Source organism: Zonotrichia leucophrys, chromosome 3 (assembly GCF_028769735.1).
Source record: "Zonotrichia leucophrys gambelii isolate GWCS_2022_RI chromosome 3, RI_Zleu_2.0, whole genome shotgun sequence".
Taxonomy (NCBI): Eukaryota; Metazoa; Chordata; class Aves; order Passeriformes; family Passerellidae; genus Zonotrichia; species Zonotrichia leucophrys.
The window spans coordinates 38,041,379-38,063,485 of NC_088172.1; the positions used below are offsets into that span (position 1 = coordinate 38,041,379).

General features: G+C 44.0%; 2 protein-coding genes across 15 annotated transcripts in view; one reads left to right on the forward strand and one right to left on the reverse strand.

The window, feature by feature from the left end:
* Positions 1-12,824, forward strand: part of ARMC2 (armadillo repeat containing 2) — a 68,983-nt gene extending 56,159 nt beyond the window's left edge. For 6 of the 12 annotated variants that reach the window (XM_064707845.1, XM_064707851.1, XM_064707852.1 and 3 more), the window contains 3 exons: positions 689-846; positions 4,904-5,078; positions 6,618-8,326. In XM_064707845.1, the coding sequence (XP_064563915.1) occupies positions 689-846; positions 4,904-5,037 (292 nt within the window). In that variant the 3' untranslated portion in view covers positions 5,038-5,078; positions 6,618-8,326. Of the gene's footprint in view, positions 1-688; positions 847-4,903; positions 5,263-6,617; positions 8,327-10,457; positions 11,011-12,689 lie in introns of those variants that run through there. The other 6 variants (XR_010439523.1, XR_010439522.1, XM_064707847.1 and 3 more) reach the window with 6 other exon arrangements.
* SESN1 (sestrin 1) overlaps positions 8,310-22,107 on the reverse strand; it is a 78,957-nt gene continuing 65,159 nt past the window's right edge. For 2 of the 3 annotated variants that reach the window (XM_064707856.1, XM_064707857.1), the window contains exons 2-10: positions 17,681-17,746; positions 16,598-16,798; positions 15,525-15,707; positions 14,139-14,381; positions 12,749-12,896; positions 11,807-11,919; positions 11,385-11,575; positions 11,009-11,153; positions 8,310-9,426 (exon numbers count right to left, since the gene is read on the reverse strand). In XM_064707856.1, the coding sequence (XP_064563926.1) occupies positions 9,340-9,426; positions 11,009-11,153; positions 11,385-11,575; positions 11,807-11,919; positions 12,749-12,896; positions 14,139-14,381; positions 15,525-15,707; positions 16,598-16,798; positions 17,681-17,746 (1,377 nt within the window). In that variant the 3' untranslated portion in view covers positions 8,310-9,339. Of the gene's footprint in view, positions 9,427-11,008; positions 11,154-11,384; positions 11,576-11,806; positions 11,920-12,748; positions 12,897-14,138; positions 14,382-15,524; positions 15,708-16,597; positions 16,799-17,271; positions 17,747-22,107 lie in introns of all 3 variants that reach the window. The other variant, XM_064707858.1, reaches the window with a different exon arrangement.

The window sequence follows — 22,107 nt, forward strand, 5'->3', positions numbered from 1 at the left end:
CCTTAGAGGGGTTCCTAAGGCTGGAGAACAGCACTGAAAGGTTTCTGTCATTTAAGGGACACCTTAGTAAAACAGGCATTTCTGAGAGGAAATGCAAGAGTGGGTGAGATCAGCAAAATTGTGAGACTTCACTGAATGTGAAAGGTAATTCTTTGATCATGGAAATAGCAGATTCCTTTGGATTTGTTTTTTTGGTGAGATGATCTGATATGTAGTAAGATGGATATTCTGACTGAAGCTTTTTCTGCATTCCCACCACCTTTTCCAGATGAATCATTGGTGCCTGATAAAGTTTGGCTTGGTTTGCAATCTCTGCTTTAGTGGTAGTCACAGATTTGGGACAGTCACCTACTGTAATGAAATTTGATGGAACTTTAGTGTCTTTGAAATGGTTACATTTGCAAAGTATGTGAGTGAAATTGGTCATTTGGGTTAGAAAGTTACGGAGGATGGGCAGCTGCAGGCAGGCACACACGTGTAGACAAAAGGCATGTCCACATCCTTGGGGAACTACAGTTAATGAAAAGGAGGAAGTTACTGAGGAAGAAAGTAGCATCTGATGTTTATTAACATAGAATTTTCCTGCAAACTTCCATGAGCTTGCTTACATTTCTAGACTGCCAGATTTTTGAAGAGCTCAGGAGTAAATTCCATGGAAGAAACCACTGGTTTTGTTTGGTACCAACAGGTTGATTGACTGCTTACAAGACTTTGGGCCAGCAGACTGGCAGCTCTCGTGTTTGATCTGCAAAACCCTGTGGAACTACAGCGAGAACGTGGCAAGCACAGCTTCCTGCTTTGGAGGGAGCACCAACACCCTGCTGATGCTGCTCACAGCACTTCTGGGTGAGACTCCCAGCCTTGGGCTCTTTTCCTCAATAAAAGACACAGAAGGAGCAAAATCAATGCAGGGTTAGTTTGGGTGGGAAGTCTGTCCTGCAGCTTTCAGTGGCTGGCCAGTGTGGGCTGTGCAGCACACACTGGGCTCCCTGGGGATTGTGGCATTTCTGGGGTGCAGCGGGCTGACTTTCCTGCCTGGCCACCTTTCTTGTCTCTCCATGATCTCCTTGTGGGCAAGGACAACATCCTGACAATTTCTCATCTGTTCCCTAAGGCCAGGAAAGGTGTGCTCATTGCTTCACAAGGCTGAAAGATTAATGTAAGGACCTTGATTTGCTTACCCAGTGGGATCTTTTCATCCGGGCATTTACTTTTGCTTCAAATTTTACATAGGTCAGTGCTGTGTAATAGTCCTGTAGTCGGTATATGTAATTTTCCTCCTTTAGTTTTTGACCACTGCTTTGCTTATGATTTTATTTTGGGTAGATCACTTGCAATTATCTTTAAAAAAATCTTTAAAATATTAATCAAATTGAAGGAAACGAACTATATGTGATATGATTTTAATGGGAAATTGATTAAAGATGTATACTTAATGTCAGACCCAGACAGAACGTGAGATCTCACAGTCTCTTTCATTGTAGACAATCAGAAAAGTGAGTGGATTTGTGAGGATTTTTTTCCAGTTACAGCAGAATTACTGATATTCACTGCTGCAATAGTTCCTTGTTTTACATTCCTTGCTATGGTGGACTTTATCTTAATGTGTGCAGTAATTCCATCTATTTATCTGAAATCAGCAGTGTTTCAAGGTTATTGCTGCACTTTTCAACATTCTGCAAGACATCTGCAAACTTTACAGCCACAATAATGCTTGAATTTTCTGGCACACATATAGAGGTATATATCTTTGTTTTAGAAAATACATGCTTATGTTTTTCTCTGCATTTAACACTCCTTATTGAAGCAATTGATTTGACTGCAAAGTCCAGGCTGGATAGCAGTTATAACTCTCAGTAAACAGTATAACTTTCATCAACTGGAAGTTTGTGTACAATTGCAATTGCAGTTACAGTTGGGATTGCAATGCTGCTGTAATGGTAATTAATTCGGAACAGGTTAGAATTAAATCAGAAGGCCAGTCATTCTTCACACTTTAGTAAGAAGAGGAGCTGTAGAAAAAGCACATCTTATTCATTGGATCTGGTTCCTCTGTGTGCAGAGAGCCAACAAATCTTAGTAATAGCAGCTGGTTGATATTGTCCTGCATCTTCCTCCTCCCATTGTGTCCAGTAACAGCCTTGAACCGTCATTGCTCTGATTCTATCATTCAGGAAGCAGGAGGCAACTGCTGACAGCCAGTGAACTGTACTTGAGCGTCAGTACACCCTCAGGAAGCGGAAAAAGTGGAGCATGGCACAGCAGACACCTCTCTTCACCTGCTGTGCTTGGCCTCCTCCCCTTTATTTTCCCCTCCCCCATCTGGCACAGGATGACAAAAGATACAAGGAAGCAAAAGGGAATGGAAGTGGCCTGGAAAGCTGTTGTGCCCAAGAGAAAGGCTGGACAAAGGGCACTATTTGTTTTTCTTTTTCCCTGCCTGATCCCAGCAGCCTGGGATGCAGTGGCCCTGCTTTTCAATGGCACTTGTCATTCTCCTTCTTTCAGCTGCTTGACTTTCATGTCACTCTGCTGGCTCAGAGCTCCTGGAGGCTGCTGTTCCCAGGCCCCTGGCAGCAGCTTTGCCTTGGCCCAGGCCCTCACAGGCAGCGATGGAGATGAGCTTCTGTCTTGAGAACATTCTTCTGTTTGGTCATTCACTGAAAATAAAGTTTCTCCCTCTCCCTCCAGACTTTTTCTTGTGCTGACTTTTGCCTCCACTGTCAATTCCAGGAGGTTATTTTGGAATCTCAGTCCATGTGAACTCTTACCTGACATGACAGAGCTTCCAGGGCTGCCAGCCCCTCTCTTGCCGGTGTTTCAAGGATGGGCAGCCCTTGCTGACTGCAGGAGTCTGCACTCCAGTTTCCCCCACAGTGTGCAGGCCCACTGTGTTTGTCTTGTTCCTGGGCTTGCAGCCAGCACATATGCTCTTTGGCCAGGACCCAATATTGCTGGTTTTTGAGGAGAGTCGTGGGAAAATTAAATTATCTGAGGATGCACAGCTTGCATGCGGAACACTGATCCTCGCTGATCCACAGCGTTACTCACGTTCTGCTTTGGGAAATTTAATGCTTCAGTCCAACACTTCAGCTTTGAACTGCTTCTGACCCTTGTTCTTGTAGGCTGGAATTCTCGACCTCAGTGATTCCATAAATACTCAGTCGACTTCTGGGGAGCACAGCTGTCTAATAAAAGGGAGAAATGCCTCTCAGTCTGTGTTTGAACAGAGTTAATTTGGGTAGAAAAAAGCAGGAGTAGGCAAGGCAATTCTCCTTGAAAACAAATCCCATAATCCCTTATTTTCCACTTCAGGGTCTCTGGCTTCTCTGCTGCTGAGAGTGATTTTAGGTATGTTGGGTTACTGTGCCATTGACAGGACAAGAGCTAATGGGCACAGGTTGCAATAAGACAAAATTCCAATTAAGCATTAGGAAAAGAGATTTCCATTGTAGCAGGAGTTAAGCACTGGAACAGGCTGCTGCCCTAGAAGGTGTTCAGTACTCAACACAGACTAGAGCAAGCTGATACATGGTGACTGTGCTCCAGAGGTTTTTTCCAACCTAAATTATCCTGTGGCATCATCAAATGTAGATTTGATGTCAGAGGCTGGATTTTATCTCTGATTGAAGCTTTCTTCCTGCAGAAATATGACATCTTTCTTGAAAGAATGGGTGTTTTTCTCCTCTTTATTTTATTATGGAAAGACCCTAAATGTCATCTCCTTACATAGAACCGCTTTTGGAATCTTTCTCACCATCAGCCTCTGTTTAATTTAGGTAGTTGCAGTGTAGTGGCACAGGAGCCACTTGTCTGCAGTTGCTGGTAGCTTTGTGTGAGCTGGAAATGACACACAGGAATGTCATTTGCTCCTTCATACCTGTCTCAGCTCAGGCCATCTGATCTGCACAGGCACCTTGGCTTGCTTTTGGAGGGAGTAACTGCTGTTGGAGCATCTCATTTCTACATCAAGTTTGATTCAAAATGTGGGTAACTGAAGTTTCTCTTTAGCCCCAAGTTGCTTTTACCTGCTGTGACTGTGCAATTAGCTCCCTTACAGAGTTGTTTATTTAACACATTGTGAATCTGGTGCTTTTTCATAGTGTAGGCCAAGGATTAAGTGTTGCCCATTTGGAGCAAGATTCTACCTTCATATTAGGTTTGTTTGTGGCCTAAATCTTGTCAAATATCCTTCTCTTAAACTCTGTGAAAACATTCAGCATTATCAGTTGTGTTTGTGGATTCCTGATTCAGGAGAATGCTTCTGGTTGCAGACTGATTTGTATTTTCTCTAAGAGTTTGTCTCTTTGCCACATCCAATGCTAAGCGAAATGGAGGGGGAAAAATGACTGATGACTTCCTTTCATTCCTAACATTGTCTTTAATAAGGACTGTCCTGTTGTTTTATTTTTGAAATCTGTGAGGAAGGGAGGGCATCAGTAAATCCAGTGACCAGTGTGGTTCAAGTTCCTTCATTGTGAGAGTAGATAGAGTTTGAAAGAGTCTCCAGATTAGCAGAGCAATTTGGGACAGGAAAAACATAGTTGTAGTTAGATGAATGGATTGCTTACCTCAGCAAAATTGCTGTGGGCAGTATTAAACCCTGGGTACTTTCCAGACTGACAGCCACAATAAATCAGTCTCAGAGACAGTTTTTGTCTCAGAGACACCTGTGAGGTGTGAGAATAAAAGAACTTGCGGTACCATTTTCACTCTTCTACTGACCTTACCATCCTTTCTTTTCAATTAAATGTAAGACCCTCAGACAGTGATGCTTAACTTATCCCAAGAGCAGTTGTTTTTAAGCCATCAGCATACACAGCTGCTAAGCTGCATGTGTCACAAAATATGTAGTTGAATGTATTTTTATTTGGAACTGATGACAGTATTTCCTTGATTACAGATGAAGAGGTAGAGTTGGAGTGCAGCCTTGACAAAGATATAAAGGACTGCCAAAGAGTATATTGGGAAAGAGAGTTCAAACCCGTGGCAGCAAAACTTCTTGACAGAATTCAAAGCCATCACTCTTCCAGCTGAGTCTGTCACTCCATTTTAATCAGTCGGGGTGTTTTTATCAGGTAAACCGTATATTTCTAATATATCTGTACATTGCCAGTAGTAAGCTTGTTGGAGAGCATGACTATTCTACAAAAAAGTCAGAAAAGCCTGGCATTTATATACTGGATGCTGTCTTCTGAAGAGCTTGTATGAAATCTTTGCGTGTGTAATTACTTTTTACAATATACCCGAGCTGATGAAGCAGCTGTTCAGTGTGACTTGTCTAGTAATTGCATTGTTTCTTCACTGGAAAAATATTTGCTGAACGTCTGATTTTTAAAAAGGAAGTTATGAGTGAGTACTTGGACCTCTGTGGTACCAAAAATGTTGTGCAAACAAACGTTATGTGACAGGAGCCACATCTCACCTCCAGACTTTGACTCACTTTTACCTGTAGGAGCTTCTGTGACAGAGTAACCTGGTGCTGGTGGGGCATTGTCCTGTGCTCCTTCATGACCCTCACTCTTCAGATCGAACACTGTTGGTGGTCAGGGAAGTCACTCCCTTTTCCTTTTGACACTGGGGAGTAGGGTCTAGGGTATCCCAGCTGACCCAGCTGCTGCCTTGGTGCTGGTGGGATGTAGGCGCAGCTGTGCTGGTCTTTCTGGGATTGGGACTTCCCATCTTTAGGCAAAGCACCCATATCCCTGATGTAAGAGAAGATTTTACCTTTTTCAGTTGGTCCCACACTCCCAGGAGCTGCCTGTGTGCCTCTACTTCTCAGACTTCTTGGCCAGCTGGCTCCCCTGAACCTGTGTCTCCATCTGTGGGGCCATAACAGCCTCTTTCTCCCTGTTCCCCCCTGCCTTACAAACAGCTGCCTTGTTTTTTGCTCAGTTTCATCCTTCCAGCATGTAAAAGTCCCTGTAGCCCATGGATTAGCACAGCAGGCGCATCGCCAGCCTTGAGCGTTCCCGGCCCAGTTGGCCACAGGGAGCTGCACAGCCCTGACCCATTTCTCTCTCTGCTGCCCTCAGATTACTGGGAATGAACAGCTGGGCAGGGGCTGCCAGGCTCCTGCTCCCGTGGGCCAGCAGCATCGCCCTGGGCCCTGCAGCACCAGCGGCTCCAGCCTGGCAGTGCTGCGAGAGGCTGGAGGAATTTGTTGGGAGGCAGGGATTCATAGCTCCTCCCTCAGTGGCACTGCTCTCTCTGCCTTTTGGCAGTGCCCAGACCTCTGCTTCCAGGGGAGGAGAGACAGGCTGGGAAGTAGCGCCATGGTAGAAGGGCAGCAAGACTTCTTTCCTAGTTTAGATCCCTGCTTTTCTGGGGCAAGAAAGGGAGATTTCGTGGTCCAGGTTTTGGGAGTGGTGAGGAGGAAACTTCAGTGAAAGTGATAAAATTTGCTCCATTCTTTGTGTCTCAGCTGTTCAGGTGTTACTTGTGCCCAGCAAGGCTCAGCCCTGCTTTGGGAGCTTGTGTGGCGGCGGCCTCTGTCACGGAGGCTGATCCACAGGAGAGAAGTGCTCGGCCTTCCGTGTGGTTTGGCTCCAACAACAGCTCTGCTCAGCTCAAAAATATCTCAATTATCATCCCTTCTTTTGCCATTTTAATTTTAGCTGAAGTTGAAGGGAAGATAAATGGTTTCAATGTCCCATTTGTTTCTGGGAGAGAAGAATGGATTTGCTTTGAGAGAGTATTAAAGAAAGGATGCTGGGTAAGTAGTCCCTGTGGGGAAGAAGCTGGAGGCATTTGTTCCTGGCATTTGTGTCACAGCAAGGCAGGCAAACATCCGGCTGTGCAGGGCAGGGTGGGGGCACTGGAAAAGGCCCCTGTGGCTAAGCCCTGTTAGCAGGACTAATCAGAATTGACAAGGGCTGAGTCTCTGTCAGGAGGCAGCTGATGCTGATGGCTGGCTCAAGTCAAGGTGGTGTTTGGGCAATTAAGATTTGTTCAAATACAACACTAATTATGTCAGTTCCTGCTAATCAAACTGTAACCAGGAGCCTGAAGTGCTGTGTCTGCAGCTGGGCAGAGCTGGGGATCCTGGGGCAGCCACCATGTGTGAGCTCTGGCCTTTGCACAGGAAGAGGCACATTCACAGAGCTGGATTGAGAAGAGAGGGTGGCACAGGACTCTTGAGCACCCCGCCTGTCTCGCTGTACCAGCCTCTGTCCTTCTCTGAAGAACCACCTGTGAGTAGTAAGAAGCAGCCCCAGAATGCTGGATTTCAGGTGTGTTCTTATGGCATTGTTTACCATTTGGGTATCTCTGCCACAGACCTGAGTGCAGCAGCTCTCTGGTGTCCAGGAGCCCATTCCTGTTCTCCCTTGGGAAGAGCTGCCAGCACCACAGCTGAGAGGCTGCTGCACTTCACAGCCACGGGCTGGGGCTCTCCTGGAGCTGCCCAGGAGTACTGGGCAGAGAGCTGGGATTGCCTGCAGGTTGTGGCTTCTGCTCTGATGGCAGCTGTGACCAGATGAAGCCACTCACACACAGATCCACTGCAGTGTTTACTGCTTGAAAAGTGAAAGGCACTTGGATGTGGCTGGAGAGCATAGGATGGAAATGGCCAGTTTAGGTTTCTTGGAGAAATTCAGGTCTACCTTTGACCTCAGAAAGCACCTGGAGACTCAAGCGCTGCAGGAACTGTTCACAGACTGGAAAGGCACAGCTCAGCTGTACAATGCCCTTAAGACAGGAAAGTTTTGCTCTGTTTTTGGAACATTAAAAATCCTGTATTTTCAGTTAAGAGGAAGCACCAGATGCTTCCTGTTAGTCACAATTTTTGACAGTTTATTAATCTTTCTCCCCTAGATCTTTTTAGATATTTTAGCTTCTTGGACTGTAAACTTAAAACTGTTCTCAGAAGGTTCTGTAGAAAAAGAAACCAGTCTGAGCTGAGACCTAGGCCAGAGGACAGAAATTAAACTGCTTATGGGCTTGGGAAAATCCATTTCATGGAATCACAGAAAATCATAGAATCATCTGAGTTGGAAAGGACCCATCAGCACAATCGAGTCCCACTCCTGGCCCTGCACCAGACACCCCAAGAATCACACCTTGTGCCTGAGATAGCTTGGTCCAAATGGGTGAAAATATCAGCAGTACAGAAGAGGTGTTCCCACTGCAGTTAGTGAAGCTCTAGCTCTGTTTTTAAACTTTTCCTCCCACCATTTCAGACTCACTTAAAAAAATTCATGGCTCATGATTTTAACTGTTTGCTCAGTTACTGTTTCAAACATTTTAAATGGTCTTACAACCAGTAAGAACAGAAGCTTAAAGTTAAACCACACAGAAACGCCAAGAGAAAAAGTTGTTACCTTTATTTCAAAAATACCAGTAATACTGACAAATTTAAAAAGCAATTCACACTCATACAAAAGTATTCATGTGTTCTCCAAAACCACTGTATATTAAACGTCAGCATTTTAATCACGTTTTGATTTACTAAAAATAGATGTTTTTTAGCCTAGTTATTTAAGCACTGCAAAAATCATTAAGACCAGCGTTGGGCATGTAATACAGTAGGACTGTTTGGCAGTCTAGAACAATATTCCCACACCTTTTCCTAGCTCCTTCTTGGTTCATCCATGAAAAGGAGGACAAGAAGCTACTTGACACTTTGTGTAGGTAGATCTCTAAGAAGCTTTGAGGACTCCAGTCCCCTTCTTTCCATAGGAAGACCATTGCACTTTGGAGCTCATGAAATAATGCTGAACAAACATCCTGTTTTTAAGGCTAAACTAGTTGAGAAAATTGACTGCTATCTTTCAAATTATCAGTGTGGACAGAAGAGGTTTAGTTCTGATTAAACAGGGAATCTAAATAACAAGGCTTTTTTGAAACCACACACAATAAAGGCTCAGACAATAGCAGTGCTCACTTTCACTTCTAGCTCAACTGGAACAGCCTGGGTCTGTTCACTCCACCTGCACAAATAGCAGCATCAAGATTTTCTAGAATTATTCTCGTAGGGAAAGCAAATGCCATCAAGTCCCAGCTCTTTTCACACTCCGACTCCCGCAGTATTTGCCTTAACACAAGATCTATGTATCTATGGTTTGCTATATTGCCACAAGTTCAGAGAATGTCCCGGGCTGTCTAAAGCCAAAATACCATGAGCAGGCAGCACTTCTGCACAACCCTGTCTGTCAACTGCCAAGCGTTCGCTGCCCAGCGGCAGCAATGATATTCCAAACATGGAAATAGCTGAAACTAAAGGAGTTATGGCACAATGGGCATCTTAACTTATAGCTACTGTTGGTCCTGAGGCTTCGTATCTTCCTCTGCCATACTGCAGCTGCAGAACATTCCAACGTCGACAGGCAGCCAGAGACATCAGGTCATATAGCGAGTAATAGCTCTCAGAGCATAAAGTAGTTCGGCTTGCATCCGAGCTTCTACCAGAAGCAAATTTACATGGACCTGCAGAGAGAGAAGTTCTGCTTTAGCACCGAGCTCGCCGCCACGCCTGCAGCCACAGGAAGCCTGGGGGCTATGGGCACTGTGCTGTGCAGCAGCAGCAGGGGAGCACTGCCCGTGTCACTGCCAGACTTCCTCCCCCGTGGAGCTCACTGAGGGGGCAGAGGAGCCAATGCCACACCCCGTGGCACAGCGTGGCACTGGCCCATGGCACACTTATGTAGGGCCAGGGCCATAGGAAGAGCAAATCATCCTTTAGCAGACAGCTGATTTAGCTGGAAATAACAGACAAGCTTTCAAGCACACAAGCCCTTCCTTCTCTGGCAGCACAATATGCACAGCCTGTTCAGTTTCAGTGAGGCTAATGATTAAAGGCAGAAGGGCAGTGAGCACCTGTGGAGCAGAGGAAGGTGACAGCAAAGGCAGAGGTGATAAGGACATTTGTCCCTGGGGACTGAGAGAGAAACACATAGGCAGCTTCCACCTGAACAACACAGAGAGGTTGGCCAAGGCGAAGCACCAGAAAAAACTTTCAAGTGTGATAAAGCCTCTATCTCTACTGACACACATTTGTTCAGTAGCTACTGGAGCTAAGAATTTTAGTTCCCCACATCATCTCCTCAGTGCCTTTATTGCATTTCTTTGAGGATGAAATCAGAAACTTGTGGGGGGAAGGGTGTGAAAGTATTTTTTCACTGACAGCAGGTTGCTGTGAGTTTGCTCTGGCATGTAAGGGCTGTGTGTGGTTTCATTTGCATGATCTCTGTGAGAATGTGTGGTTATTGCATTCAGTGACACATATGTGAATGAGTCTTGGCTTTGGATGGCTATGGAGATGCAGAGTTTTGGGCTTTAAAGAAGGATTTGTGTGCTTGGAAAGCTCATTTATCACAGTCAGTCTAACCAAAACATAGGCAGTGTTTTACTTGAACATTAAATCATTGTAGTTACAGGACCCTTCTTTAAGTGGTTTATCAAGAACTAGAGCCTTTAATGATATGAGCATTAATGATTTCTGCATCTTTATGTTTCAGCATTGACTTTAAGTGAGGCCAAGAAATACCTTTTCAAAGAAAAACTGAAGGACATAAACTTAATGGATTCAATATCTGGGAGTTAACAGCAGGAAATGTGACTGGGAGGTGTAATTCAGGCTGTAACCCAGCAGCAGAACTTTTAGGCTTTGACAAAAAAACTCTTTTGGGGCTATCCATGCCAGAAGGACCAGGGGACTGCAAAGACCCTGGGCCAGCCAGAGAGCTGTTCCAAGTCTGCTGCCAAGGGATGAATGGACTGTGCACCACTTTGCTGCCTCTCTGGGATACAGGCAGTACTGATGCAGTTGAGGTGAAGCTGTACCATTGTCATGTCTAACCCCTGTACTGCTCAGAACTTGCCCAGGCTACGTCTGCTGTTTCCCAGCACACAGGCAGGAGGAAAGGGGAGATTATTTCAGCCCAGGAACACGACACTTCCCAGTGACTTGACTGTGAGCAGAACCCCAGGAGCAGCAGCTAAAGCTTAAGCTGTGGCTGTCAGGGAGACATGATGTGGGGCTGTCCCTCAGCACACACACCAACTGTACCTTCTCAGAGTGTTCAAACTGTCTCCAGAAGCTATCATACATTCTTTTTGTGGTCTTTTCAGGAGTGCAAACCACAGTCTTGATATAAACTTTAAAGCTGCGGTCCAACAACTGATTAATTTCACCATAGTCATAATCATCGTATCTGTTTGGAATTGAAAGAAAAACACTTTCATTTTCAAGCAGCAGTTATTTCACTTGCATTGTTTCTAAGTTCCTATGGCAAAACAAATTATTGGGTAAGTGTAGCACTAGTGGCCCTCCCCCATAACCAAAAATATGTTTAGAAATACATGCATGTTTGTGTAATAAATTGTTCTGGTTCAACCTGAGAAAGAAAAGCCAATGTGTTTAGAATAAAAAGAGTAAAACTGACCTTATTCCAAACATACAATGAATATAGTTCCAAATAGCTCGTCTTAGCATTGAGGTATCCACATCTTTGTGCATGGCCATTGTGTTGTAAGTCAGATTATAAGCAATATGGAACTTCTCATCAAGTAGTTGTCCCACATCTGGATAAAGACGATTAACCAAGGAATAGCCATGGTCTTCCCAGGAATAATCCTTAGAATAAGTAAAAATGCAGAATGAAGCATTTCAGAAATAAACTTGTGAAGAATCAGAGTTTTAGTACAGTAAAGATCCCAGGGCAGATAATCCACTGGGTGTAGAGGTTGTCCATTTGCTGGCTTAATTTAAGGCTCACCCATGGGGCAGTGAGAGCACAGCCCTTTCCAGGTTTGGTATCTGGCACAGGCTGTTCTCTGAGCCCCGATGGCAGCCCCAGCCTCTTACCTGAACACGAAAGGTGGGCACGTGCATTCCGTGTCGGGAGAAGTCTTTGTAACCATAGCTGGTGTCCTCAAAGTGCCGAGACACGTCTCTTGTTGCTGCAGATTCTTCATCTTCTGTTAATGGCAAACAGAATTGCACACAATTTATAGAACAAATTGGAAGTGTATGAGAAGAACTCCTGCAGAAGAATGGGTCTCTGTGCTTTTTAATCAAACACGTTTTCACTGCATTAGCCGTATTAAGACCCTCTGGTACAGTTCTGTGACTGTAGCTATGGTGTTCAGAGGCAACTCCATAAAAAACACTCAGGTTTTTCCTTACAGGCAAACATTCTTTTCTCTCTTCTCTTGTACTGCAGTCTTCACCCTATCCCCTGAATCTAGGGGATGTTTTCCCCCTAACTCAAAAGTCTGTAAAAATGTCAGGGGAAAAACTAGTTTGAAACAGAGAGCTTATTAAAAGAGAGACTTCTGAGACTCCCATGTCAAGTGTGTCTTAGAGGAAATTGCATTGAAGAGGCCATTACAAGCCTAAATTTGTAACAGATTAAGTATTGTCTCTCAGTCATCTGAAAAGTAACGTTTCATACACTTAAATAGCAAAGCATGTCAAGTGTCTTGATTTTAGAACATCTTGCAAGATGCTTAAATCTCCTGTGAAATTTCTAAAACTTTCAAAAGAGAGATTCCATTTCTTCTGGAGATTTCTATTAAACACAGTTTTGGTCAGCGTGTTATGGTGTGTCTGCAAGCAGACACAAATCTTGGCACTACTTTGCTTTTAAGTGTTCCTGGAAGAAAACAAGGCATCTCTAATACTGATTCCTTCAAAGAAATGGTAATGTTTGTGTGACATCTAATAGCATTTCTTTCCCCTTTTACAGGAGTATTTCTTCAAATAATTTGGAAAAGTCTTAATAAATACAGACTACACTTGCACTACCTGAAGAGCACACAAACATGCTTTCTCTCTTCTCTCTTTCAAAACGTGTGGCCATCTCTTCTTGGCTGGCTTCCTCTTCATCTCTGCACTCCTGCAGCTGCTTCATCTTCTCCATAAGAGCTTCAACTTCACAGACAGACTCTGTGGACTAAAAAGAAGAGAAAGATATCTCATTTTCATGCAACAGGAACTGACAATGATGGCACTAATTGCCAAGCCAGAAAGTTTAAACACAACTGAAGTCTTTTACATCTTTAAATAAAGATTTTTCAAGGAACACAGTTTTTGAAAGAAACCTGTACTGACACAATGGTTTACATTTAGTCATCATCTTTTCTCAATTAGACCCCTGGTATTTTTAGCATGATTTAACAATCACAGCATTTTGGAACTAGTTGTTCTCACACTAAAATTAGTTACTCTTAGTTTAAATGTTCAGCAACTGAAAAACAAGGAGCTGTAACAGAAATTTTGATAGAGGAAGTAACCACAATTTACCACCCAACAGTATTTTTCTCCTCCTCTGCTCACAGAGAAGAAACATTGAAGGAAAAAGGAAGGGTGAGTATAAATGCAGATTCAACAAACCCTCAAAAGAAAGCCAGCACTTTCACAACAGCTGTTTTAACACCTCAAGAATTCAGTAATTGATCTTGTAAACATTCATCATCACCAGAGTAAAATTATCTTTAATTTATACAGTTCTGCCCCTTTCCTCCCTGCCTTTTACAGTTTGGTCCTTCAGAGAGCCAGCAAGCTTCATCAAACAAATTTAAATGCCACCCACACTACTGCAGTAAAATATCACAGGCAAGGATCTTGCAGTGAGAACATCCTCATGGCTGTTCTTAAACCAACACTTAGTTCACATCATTCTTTTCACCAAGGGAAAACAAGTCCAGATCAGCATAACTGCTGCAGGCAGGAGAGGGTGCTTTAAAGAGACTGACAAAGTTGTGAATGATCTGTTAAAAATGATCCTTTGTGTGATGCATGACAAACACCTCAAGGCAAAAAAAGTCTCAGAGCCTGGACTCAAAGGAAAAGCCAATTTTCCACTGCACAGATGAAAAAAGCATTCCTGGCCACTGCTGCTCAGGACACGTGTCATGAACTAGTTGAGGCTGGGACTCATCTCAGTTCACCTTTATGAATGACAGGCAGAAAAAAATGACAACAGAGATTGTGTCTGTTTCCCTTTGGTAGCTTTCCCCAGCTTCCCAGTATCATTTCAGCTCCTCCTAAATGCATTTTTTCAATACCCACATCTGGATTAGGCTCATCAATCCCACTCTCAAAAGAATAAAAAGAAGCAGGCACCCTCCACGTATTAAGTTTACCAAGACATAACTACTGTTGGAAGAGACTGTTTGTTCAGACAGACACTTACTGGAATGCTTCCAGCTGGGCTGGCATGGATTTCATCCACCCCGTGGTAACCATTTGTTATATCACAGATGCAATAGTTACTGACAGAGGGGGGCCTGAAGGTGTGACCCCCTTCACAGTCGATCTCTGGGCTGATCCCACAGCCAAACGTGAAGGAAGCAAGGGAGTGGTAGTGTGTAAGGAGAACGACTGCATGGATCAGCTCTGCCAGGGACCAGCTGTTCTCTTCTGTCTTCAGAAGTTGCTTTAAAAATAATGCAAGACAGAAATATTGAAGTCATTCATTTGACCCCACCTTAATGCAGTTTATCAACACATTTCTTTGTCAGGTAAAATTACTTTTGTGACATCTAAACATGCTTCCTGACTCTGCTGCCATCAGTGTGCTCAGTGACCTGCCAGACACAGACCTGCATGGTTATGCCACAAAGGACACAACTTGTCTCCCCTCTGTCCCTGGGCAATTGAATAAGTTGGGGTTTCTTTTTTTGCACCATGTGGTTTCTGTCGAGGCCATACTGACTTGCATTGAAATTTCACACCTCCAATGAAGATGCAACCACAACTGTTGCATGTTTGTTCAAATGGTCTTTACAGCATCAGAAAACCCAGGCAACTCCTTGCAGATCAGCAGTGTAAAAACCTGGCACAGGCTCCCTCCATCTTGTCCCTGTGGGTGGAATGCTCTAGATTTGACAAGAAGCTTCAAACCCCAACTTCCCCTTCAGGCAGGAAAGTGTGGGAGGTTTGGGGCCTTCTGGCAGCGCGTGCGCCCTCCCCGTCCTGCCCCAGCTGGACCTGCCACCACCTCTCACCAGGCCAGGCAGCACCCACGTGCTCCTTGCTACGGGCACAGAGGAGAGCAGAAGGGCTGGAAGAAGCAGCCCCTTGCTGGTTTGTTGGTGCTGCAGTCCTGGCTGTCCTGTGCCACCACCAGCCCCTGGGCAGCTCTGCCAGCCTGCTCTCTCCATCCCACCTGAAAACACAGCAGCAGCAAGCCAGACAAAATGTGGTGGCTGGTGTTCTGTCTAACCTCTGGCAGCAACTCAAACACCCAGGGGTTCTGGCTACTGAGAGCACACAGCTTGAGGAGGGAGGTGCACAACTGAGCACACTGTCATTGCACCAACAGAATTCCAGCATGACAGAGAAATTTCAGGGTGTTGTAAATGAAATTTGTAAATGAAATTTGCTACTCATTTAAGAGCAGTTATGATCCTGTTTTACATAACAGGGCACAAGTGATAGTAGATCATGCAGTGATGTAGCATTGAAATCCAAGTCATTACCACAGAACATCTTTCACCCTGTCTGGCTCTGAATCCAAGAATCTGGGATTGCTTTACTGAAAAAAGGGGACATTCACATTACTCTGTGAAGGACCTACCTCAATATGTTCCTTGGTGATAAGCCAGGGTCGGTGAGCCAACATTTTGTTCAGTTCTCCTAAATTTTGCAATTTTTGAGGTGCATTTTCCAGACCATTCAACCATTTAGGGTCTCCACCAACATGAAGGAAGTCATTCACATGGAGGTTAACAAGGTAAGAGCACTGATGTCGTGCTGCAGCCTAAAAAGGAAAAGAGTGTGATACAGAAAACAATTACAGAAAGTTAGTACTTTGTGACAAATACCATAAGGCACTATTTCCTCAAAACATCCAAGAATAAGACTTGCACTGATCAAAGACTCAAGTAAAAATTTTCTGAAATTAACACATCAGCTTGTTTTGATTATTGTTCTCACAACATAAATATCCCTTGTTTATACACACCATCGTTATGCTGGCTACACGTGCAACATGCCTATACCCAGGGAGAAATACAGGAATGGATTTGTTGCATGTCCTGAAGCAAGTAATCCATACTGCATCCTACACTCCAGGGGGAAGAAGAAGCTCTGTCTGAGCTACATCTTTACCAGCAACAATCAAAAGCAGGTTTCAGATTGCATATGGCAAGAGAAACTACAGGCAGCTTCTCAGCAAAGAAAGCCCAGTATCATTTACTCCAACAATTTCTATATCAAATAAAGACACAGCCCAAAATCTTAATTCAACTTCAGCAAGCAAAGGTCATTGAACTGGCAGATTAAAAATTAGAAATCAACCACTTTTGGCAGAAAACTCTCTCAGAATTTACATATTCAGAAATGCACAATGGGATTAACCACTGAGTTAGGAGAAGTGTATGTGACAGGACACAGATATGAAAACAAGCTTTCTTGAGACACAGTTTCTGAGATACTAAGGGTGCCAATAACAAACAATTATCTCATTTCTATAGCATGCTTTTCCCCTTTTTCTCACAGTCCTACCAAATCTATGAACATGAAGTGCTGATCTTCTGAAACCATCTGTAAAGCAGACAGCAACAAACCTCCTGTGCTTTTCCCTTTCCCGCTAGAAACTGCAGAACAGAGCAGCAGCTGCTCTGGGGCAGGCTGGGGCTGGGTGCGTACCATGATGCCGATGTAGTGCCGGTAGTGCAGCGGCAGCGGGCCGTCCATCTGCAGCAGATAGTGCTGCGTTTTGAGAAAGCTTTCCAGATACTGTGGGTGGAAAACCATCACCAAGGTGACGTTGTCCAGCCGGCCCAGCGTGGCAAAAGACTCTGCAAACAGCGTGTGCATCGCGGCGTCCTCCTTCCCCACCTGAATGGTCTGATCGCAGAGAAGCAGCAGTGAGCAATATTGTCCCAGTTCCACCAATGAAATAACAAATAAATACATTACCACAGCACCCAGAGGCCCCAAGTGAAAGGAATTATACTATAAAACTATTAATGGCATTAAATCAGTGCACATAAAGCACATTAAATCCCTGTAATACCTCTCATTTAGGAGATCACAAGTGGTTATACCAGCAAAAGGAGATTTTTGGCTTTAGACTCTCTCTAATACAACGCTGACTTCTCATTTTTAACTGTCTCACCTTCACTTTCTTGAATACCCCAGGTTGATCTTAGTTAATTATAACTAAAAGCTAATTGAATCATCGCTTTTACTACGGGAAACAGAGGGAAAGAAGCAAAAAGCTGGCGAAGAGAGAAAAAACCAGGAAATTAAAAAAGACTAAAATTCCTAGAAAACCACAGGCATATTACTAACTTTTCCTCTACTCCAAATTCTCTTACCAGACAATCAGGAGATAAGCAGCAGAAATGCTCATCCAAAGCACTCTGAACCTTCTCAGATTCTTCAGAGTGGTAGAGGCAGCTCAAGAAAAAGCAATCCCAGAGCAGAGGGGCAGGTACCTTGTGGACCAGTAGGAAATTACATCCGGATGTTCACAAGGAAACAGTATTGGGTTTCTCTCATACTAGATAGCAGCATGGGAGGGGTCATAACTATTCCAAAGCTCCCCAAGGCTCTCACTGTTCTGTACACTAGAACTGAGGCCAAAGTCTCAGGACTGAATGTGATACCACTCCTGAAAATGTTTTGCAGATCAGCAGCTGTCCTGAAACCACTGTGGGCTACTACTATAAAATGATGTTCCTTAAAAGCATAAAGTTCACTATGTACTTGAAAACACTACCACACCTCCTTCTCAGGGATGAATCTGCTTGGTCCGTGTCCCAGTGGTCTAGGAATTCTTATTCCAAGTTCCTAGAAAAGAAAAGTACACCACCTCAGCATTAAGTTATAAACAGCTTTTCAGCTGTGGTTGCAAGAAAGAAAAGAGTTCTCCATTCAGAGCTGGGCTTATTTGGGTACTTGTGGTACTCTCGCACGGGCACTTTTACTAGTACTGTTTGTACAAATGCAAATCCTTTTTTATACAAGTGCTTTATAATTAGCTGTGCTTGTTTACAACACACCGCCCCACTCCAGCAAAAAAAGTTCAGCAACAAAGGCCCTGTCAACCAAAGAAAACACACACAAATTTATATGCATGCACACACACACACACACAAACACACTACAGGCTGGTTCACAGAAAATTCTGCATAAAGCATATTTTGGCAGGGTGTCCAGGACAAGGAGTTCCGAACATGCTGGCTGCTGTGTGGTTATGCCACTGATACAAAACGAGGCTGCTGTGTGTGTGTACATCCGCAGCTCGCCAGCACACAACACCCTGTGCATCTGTCAGGAAATGAAACAGCTGTAACCCTAATCAGATTTCTTCTTCCCAACCTCAAAGAGCACTTAAACTGCTCAAAGTACCTGATCTACATTTGCATCTGCTTTCTTTTCAAGATAGGATAAAAAGCTATTCACATTTGCAGGGAAGGAGGGAGGGAGGGAGGGGAATTTGCTCCATCAGAACAGCAGCAACCACATCCTTGCACCCGTTTGCGTGGATGTGTTGCCTTGCAGGGAAGGTGGAGGCTGGATAACCCTGGCAGTTCACTACCTGTCCTCTCCTTCAGCCAGATGCAGCTTTCTGACAGGCCTATGGCCCCCTGGGCCTTTGCTGCAGCCAAGGAGCAAACACATGGAAGACTTGGGTGCATTTGTGTCCGGCCCATGAACACTGTTCCCTTTGGAAGGGAGGGAGCCATGTGTTCCAGGGAAGTCTCTAGCACAGAGCAGCTCCCTGAGAAGGCACAGCAGGTTCCAGGTACCAGAGCAGGACACAGCCTCACCCCACACTTCCTCACATGCCCCCCACGCCATCGCTGCCATGTGCGTGGCACTCTGCAAAGCAGCTCTCCTGAGGGGATTACTCCCCACTGAGCAGCTTGGCTTCCCCAGGAAAGATGGGAGCCCTGCCAGTTGATGGCATGGCATTCTTACAGATGGAGACCTGGATTAAAGCTGAGGATGGAGCTGAGTGCTAAACACCAGGCATTATATAAACTAATGGTTTGGGCTCCTTATCTGTGCCCTCTTTTCCAATCACCTTTTAGAACACATGCATTGCCTCTGGTCCATAGCCAAACCCACCCATTTTGTGACCATACCAACTTCCCAAGCAGGTTTAGATGAATAAAAACCAAGCACTGAGCCAGTTCAGGCCATACAGAGCAGAGGGGCAGCTTCAGCTGGTCCAGGCCTCTGAGTAGATGATGCCCCAAGAGCTGCCTGCCAAATGCAGTTGTTAACTTTGCCACATTTTCCCCACATAGGTAAAGGCTGTTAAAATGTGCAATACTGGCTGCACTTTTTTTCTCTTTAGCTGAGGTTTCTATTTGCACGAGTTTCACTGTACAAGAAGCAATTTTATTAATCAGTTACTGTTTCCTGAACTTTCCCCTAAGATTAAAAAACAACTTCAGAGAGCTGGAAACAATGAGTGCAGGCACAAGTGGCAACTGCCAAACTCTTTAGACTCTGACAGTCTCCTTAAATCCCAAAGTCAGATACCTTCATTTCTCAAGTTTTACTTGGATAAAGTAAGATCAAAGGGCATCTCTTACAAATAATCTTTTCACTTTTTCCCCTCAGTGTCAATTTTTCCTGCTATGGGTCCCAACACACACAAGCAAATTTTGCCTGTCAGCCAAGCAATGCCACTTGTAGGATGGAATTTATCAACATCTCTCTTTAAAACTTCAGCAGAGCTTCTTATTTTGGCTATAACTATACTCAAAAAACATAGCCAAACAACAGCAAGCAAAAAGAGAGATCATTTAAATTGTAAACAGGATTTAATTTAGCAGATGTCTGCAGTTTGCCAGATCAAGCCCTCCAAGACAAATACCTTGAAGTTTAATTCTTGAACAACTGTTTTTCAGTTTTTCCTTTTCCCAGAACAGTTAGAGGAAGGAAAAAAAAACCCAAACCCAGATTTAAGAACCTGAGATCATCAGACTGCTAGTGCATTTTGCTTCACAATCTAAAATACATCACAATCAATACATTTCTGTTTATTAAAGCATACAGAGTTCAGGCCTACAATTACACAGCACGTAACAGGTTATATTACTCAACCATCCAAACCCTGGCTGCAAAGTGACTTAAGAGGTTTTTTTTTAATGATTAAATGAGTTGCTTTGTTTTCCATTAGGAGAGGCATCATCCCCCTGATATCATGGCACCAGCCTAGTACTTGAGAAGCTTGGGGTCAAGGCTCTGTTGTGACAGAGATGTAACAAAGAATCTGTGAAGATGAGCCTGTTTCCTGTCTGCAAAATGGGGGTTTCTTCCAGAGGGTGCTGAGAACAGAAGCAACTTGCCATGAGGTGCATGCTTAACACAGTCACGAGAGCTGTGTAAAACCTGACCCTTTAGAAGCCTTTTGAAAACTTGTTCTTCAGTTACAAGCTATGGCAGACCTTTCAAAAGCTATTTTCCTCTCTTCTTAGGAAGCAGCATTTAATCAAATTCTCCTAGTACTTCAGAAATAGTTGTGTGCTTCCAGCATCCCAGCACTTCAAATACTTGACTACACAGTAACAGTTCTCCAAACAGTGCTAGTGAATTTCTCCTTTGTCCTGAACATATTTCTATGCTTCACAATACCTTTCTCTAAACCTCTATCTTCCAAATACACTCAAGGCAGGGAGCAACACTCTCCCTCTCAAAGGCAAGACCTGCATCCTGAGCAGACACACCGCTACATCTCTCTCCTGCACATTTCTCTTAAAGCACCGTCTCACCTGGAGCACCAACAAGCACTTGGTGAAGCAGTTGCATCTAGGACAAGCAGCAGCTAGAAGAAAGCCTGTATCTCTTTTGGTTATTCCAAAAGTATAAACAACTTTCATGCAATTCCAGACCACAGAATTGCACACCAAAGTGACCTACTTAGTGACACATTCTGTGCATCAAACTTCTCCTGGCTCCTTTCCTCCTGTTTGCCAACCTCACCACACCACACCACTTTCATTCAGTCTAGAAACTCTGCAGCTGAATACAGCTCAAAGCTCAGCAGAAAGCCAACCACAACTGAGGCTTTAGGTGCAAATAAATAATAACAATAACAATAATAACAATAATGACGATGGTGATGCATCAGACGCACTCCATCTTCAAAGCCAGAACATAAAACTCAGGTGGCTGCAAAGCTGAGCACCAAGGGTGGAACACCCAGAAGCTCAAGGTAATGGAAGGAGGTGGGCCTTGCAGGATGGCAATCCACTCCACTGCTCACCTTCCAGACTTACCTTGACAGAAAAGCAAGACTTTAGCCATGTAAGTGCTGCATGGACGGAGACAACTGTGAAAAACACAGAAAAGCCTCCTCTTTCTCCTTATGTAACGTAACTTGTCCTTCTGTACAGCCACTATTATTATTTCCATGGGAACTTAGCTCACCAGGTACCCATCATTTCTCAATCTACACATCCCTCACCATTGCCATATCAGCCCAGCAGCACATCTCATGCATTTAGATAATGCAAGATTCTTGTGAGGTAGGACAAGAACATTATCTCCAATCTAGGAGAAAAAAATCCCTCAGAAATGGAAAAGCTACACATCTTAGAGAAGTTGCTACAGAAGACTGGTGGCTTGAGCTGAGATCTCTGAAGTCACAGGCTAATGCCCTAACTATCAGACTGTGTGCCTGTTCAGAGACTTCTCAGCCAGGAAATGCTTTATGCAAATTTACACCAAGAAACAGCACTGCAGAGCTGAGACAGAAAAGTTAATGAGACAACTCTGCAAGCTTAATTATATACTTCCCAGTCACCACTTACTCTCACCAGTCTGGCTCAATTAGCACATCCAACTCCACAAGGACGACTAGACCAAAAGGCCCGTGCTGCCTGCACATACATGCTCGTGGAAGCCCACTCTGAAGTGCAAATGTGTAAATTCACACAATGTAGAGCTTTTCTGTATCCTCCAGCTGTTGATCCAGCCCAATTTTTAGGTAGCTTTTTTAAGCCTCTTGACAGGAACATCATTCCTGTCAAATTTATGAAAAATCCTGAGATTAAAAAATTGAACTGCAATAATGTAGAAGAGATTTGTAAACACTAACAGTACAACACACATTACCTCTGCTAGCAAGAGAACATCATCTGCTTTGGTTCTGAATCTCTTAAAACAAAAACGAAAACAAAACAAAAAAAAAA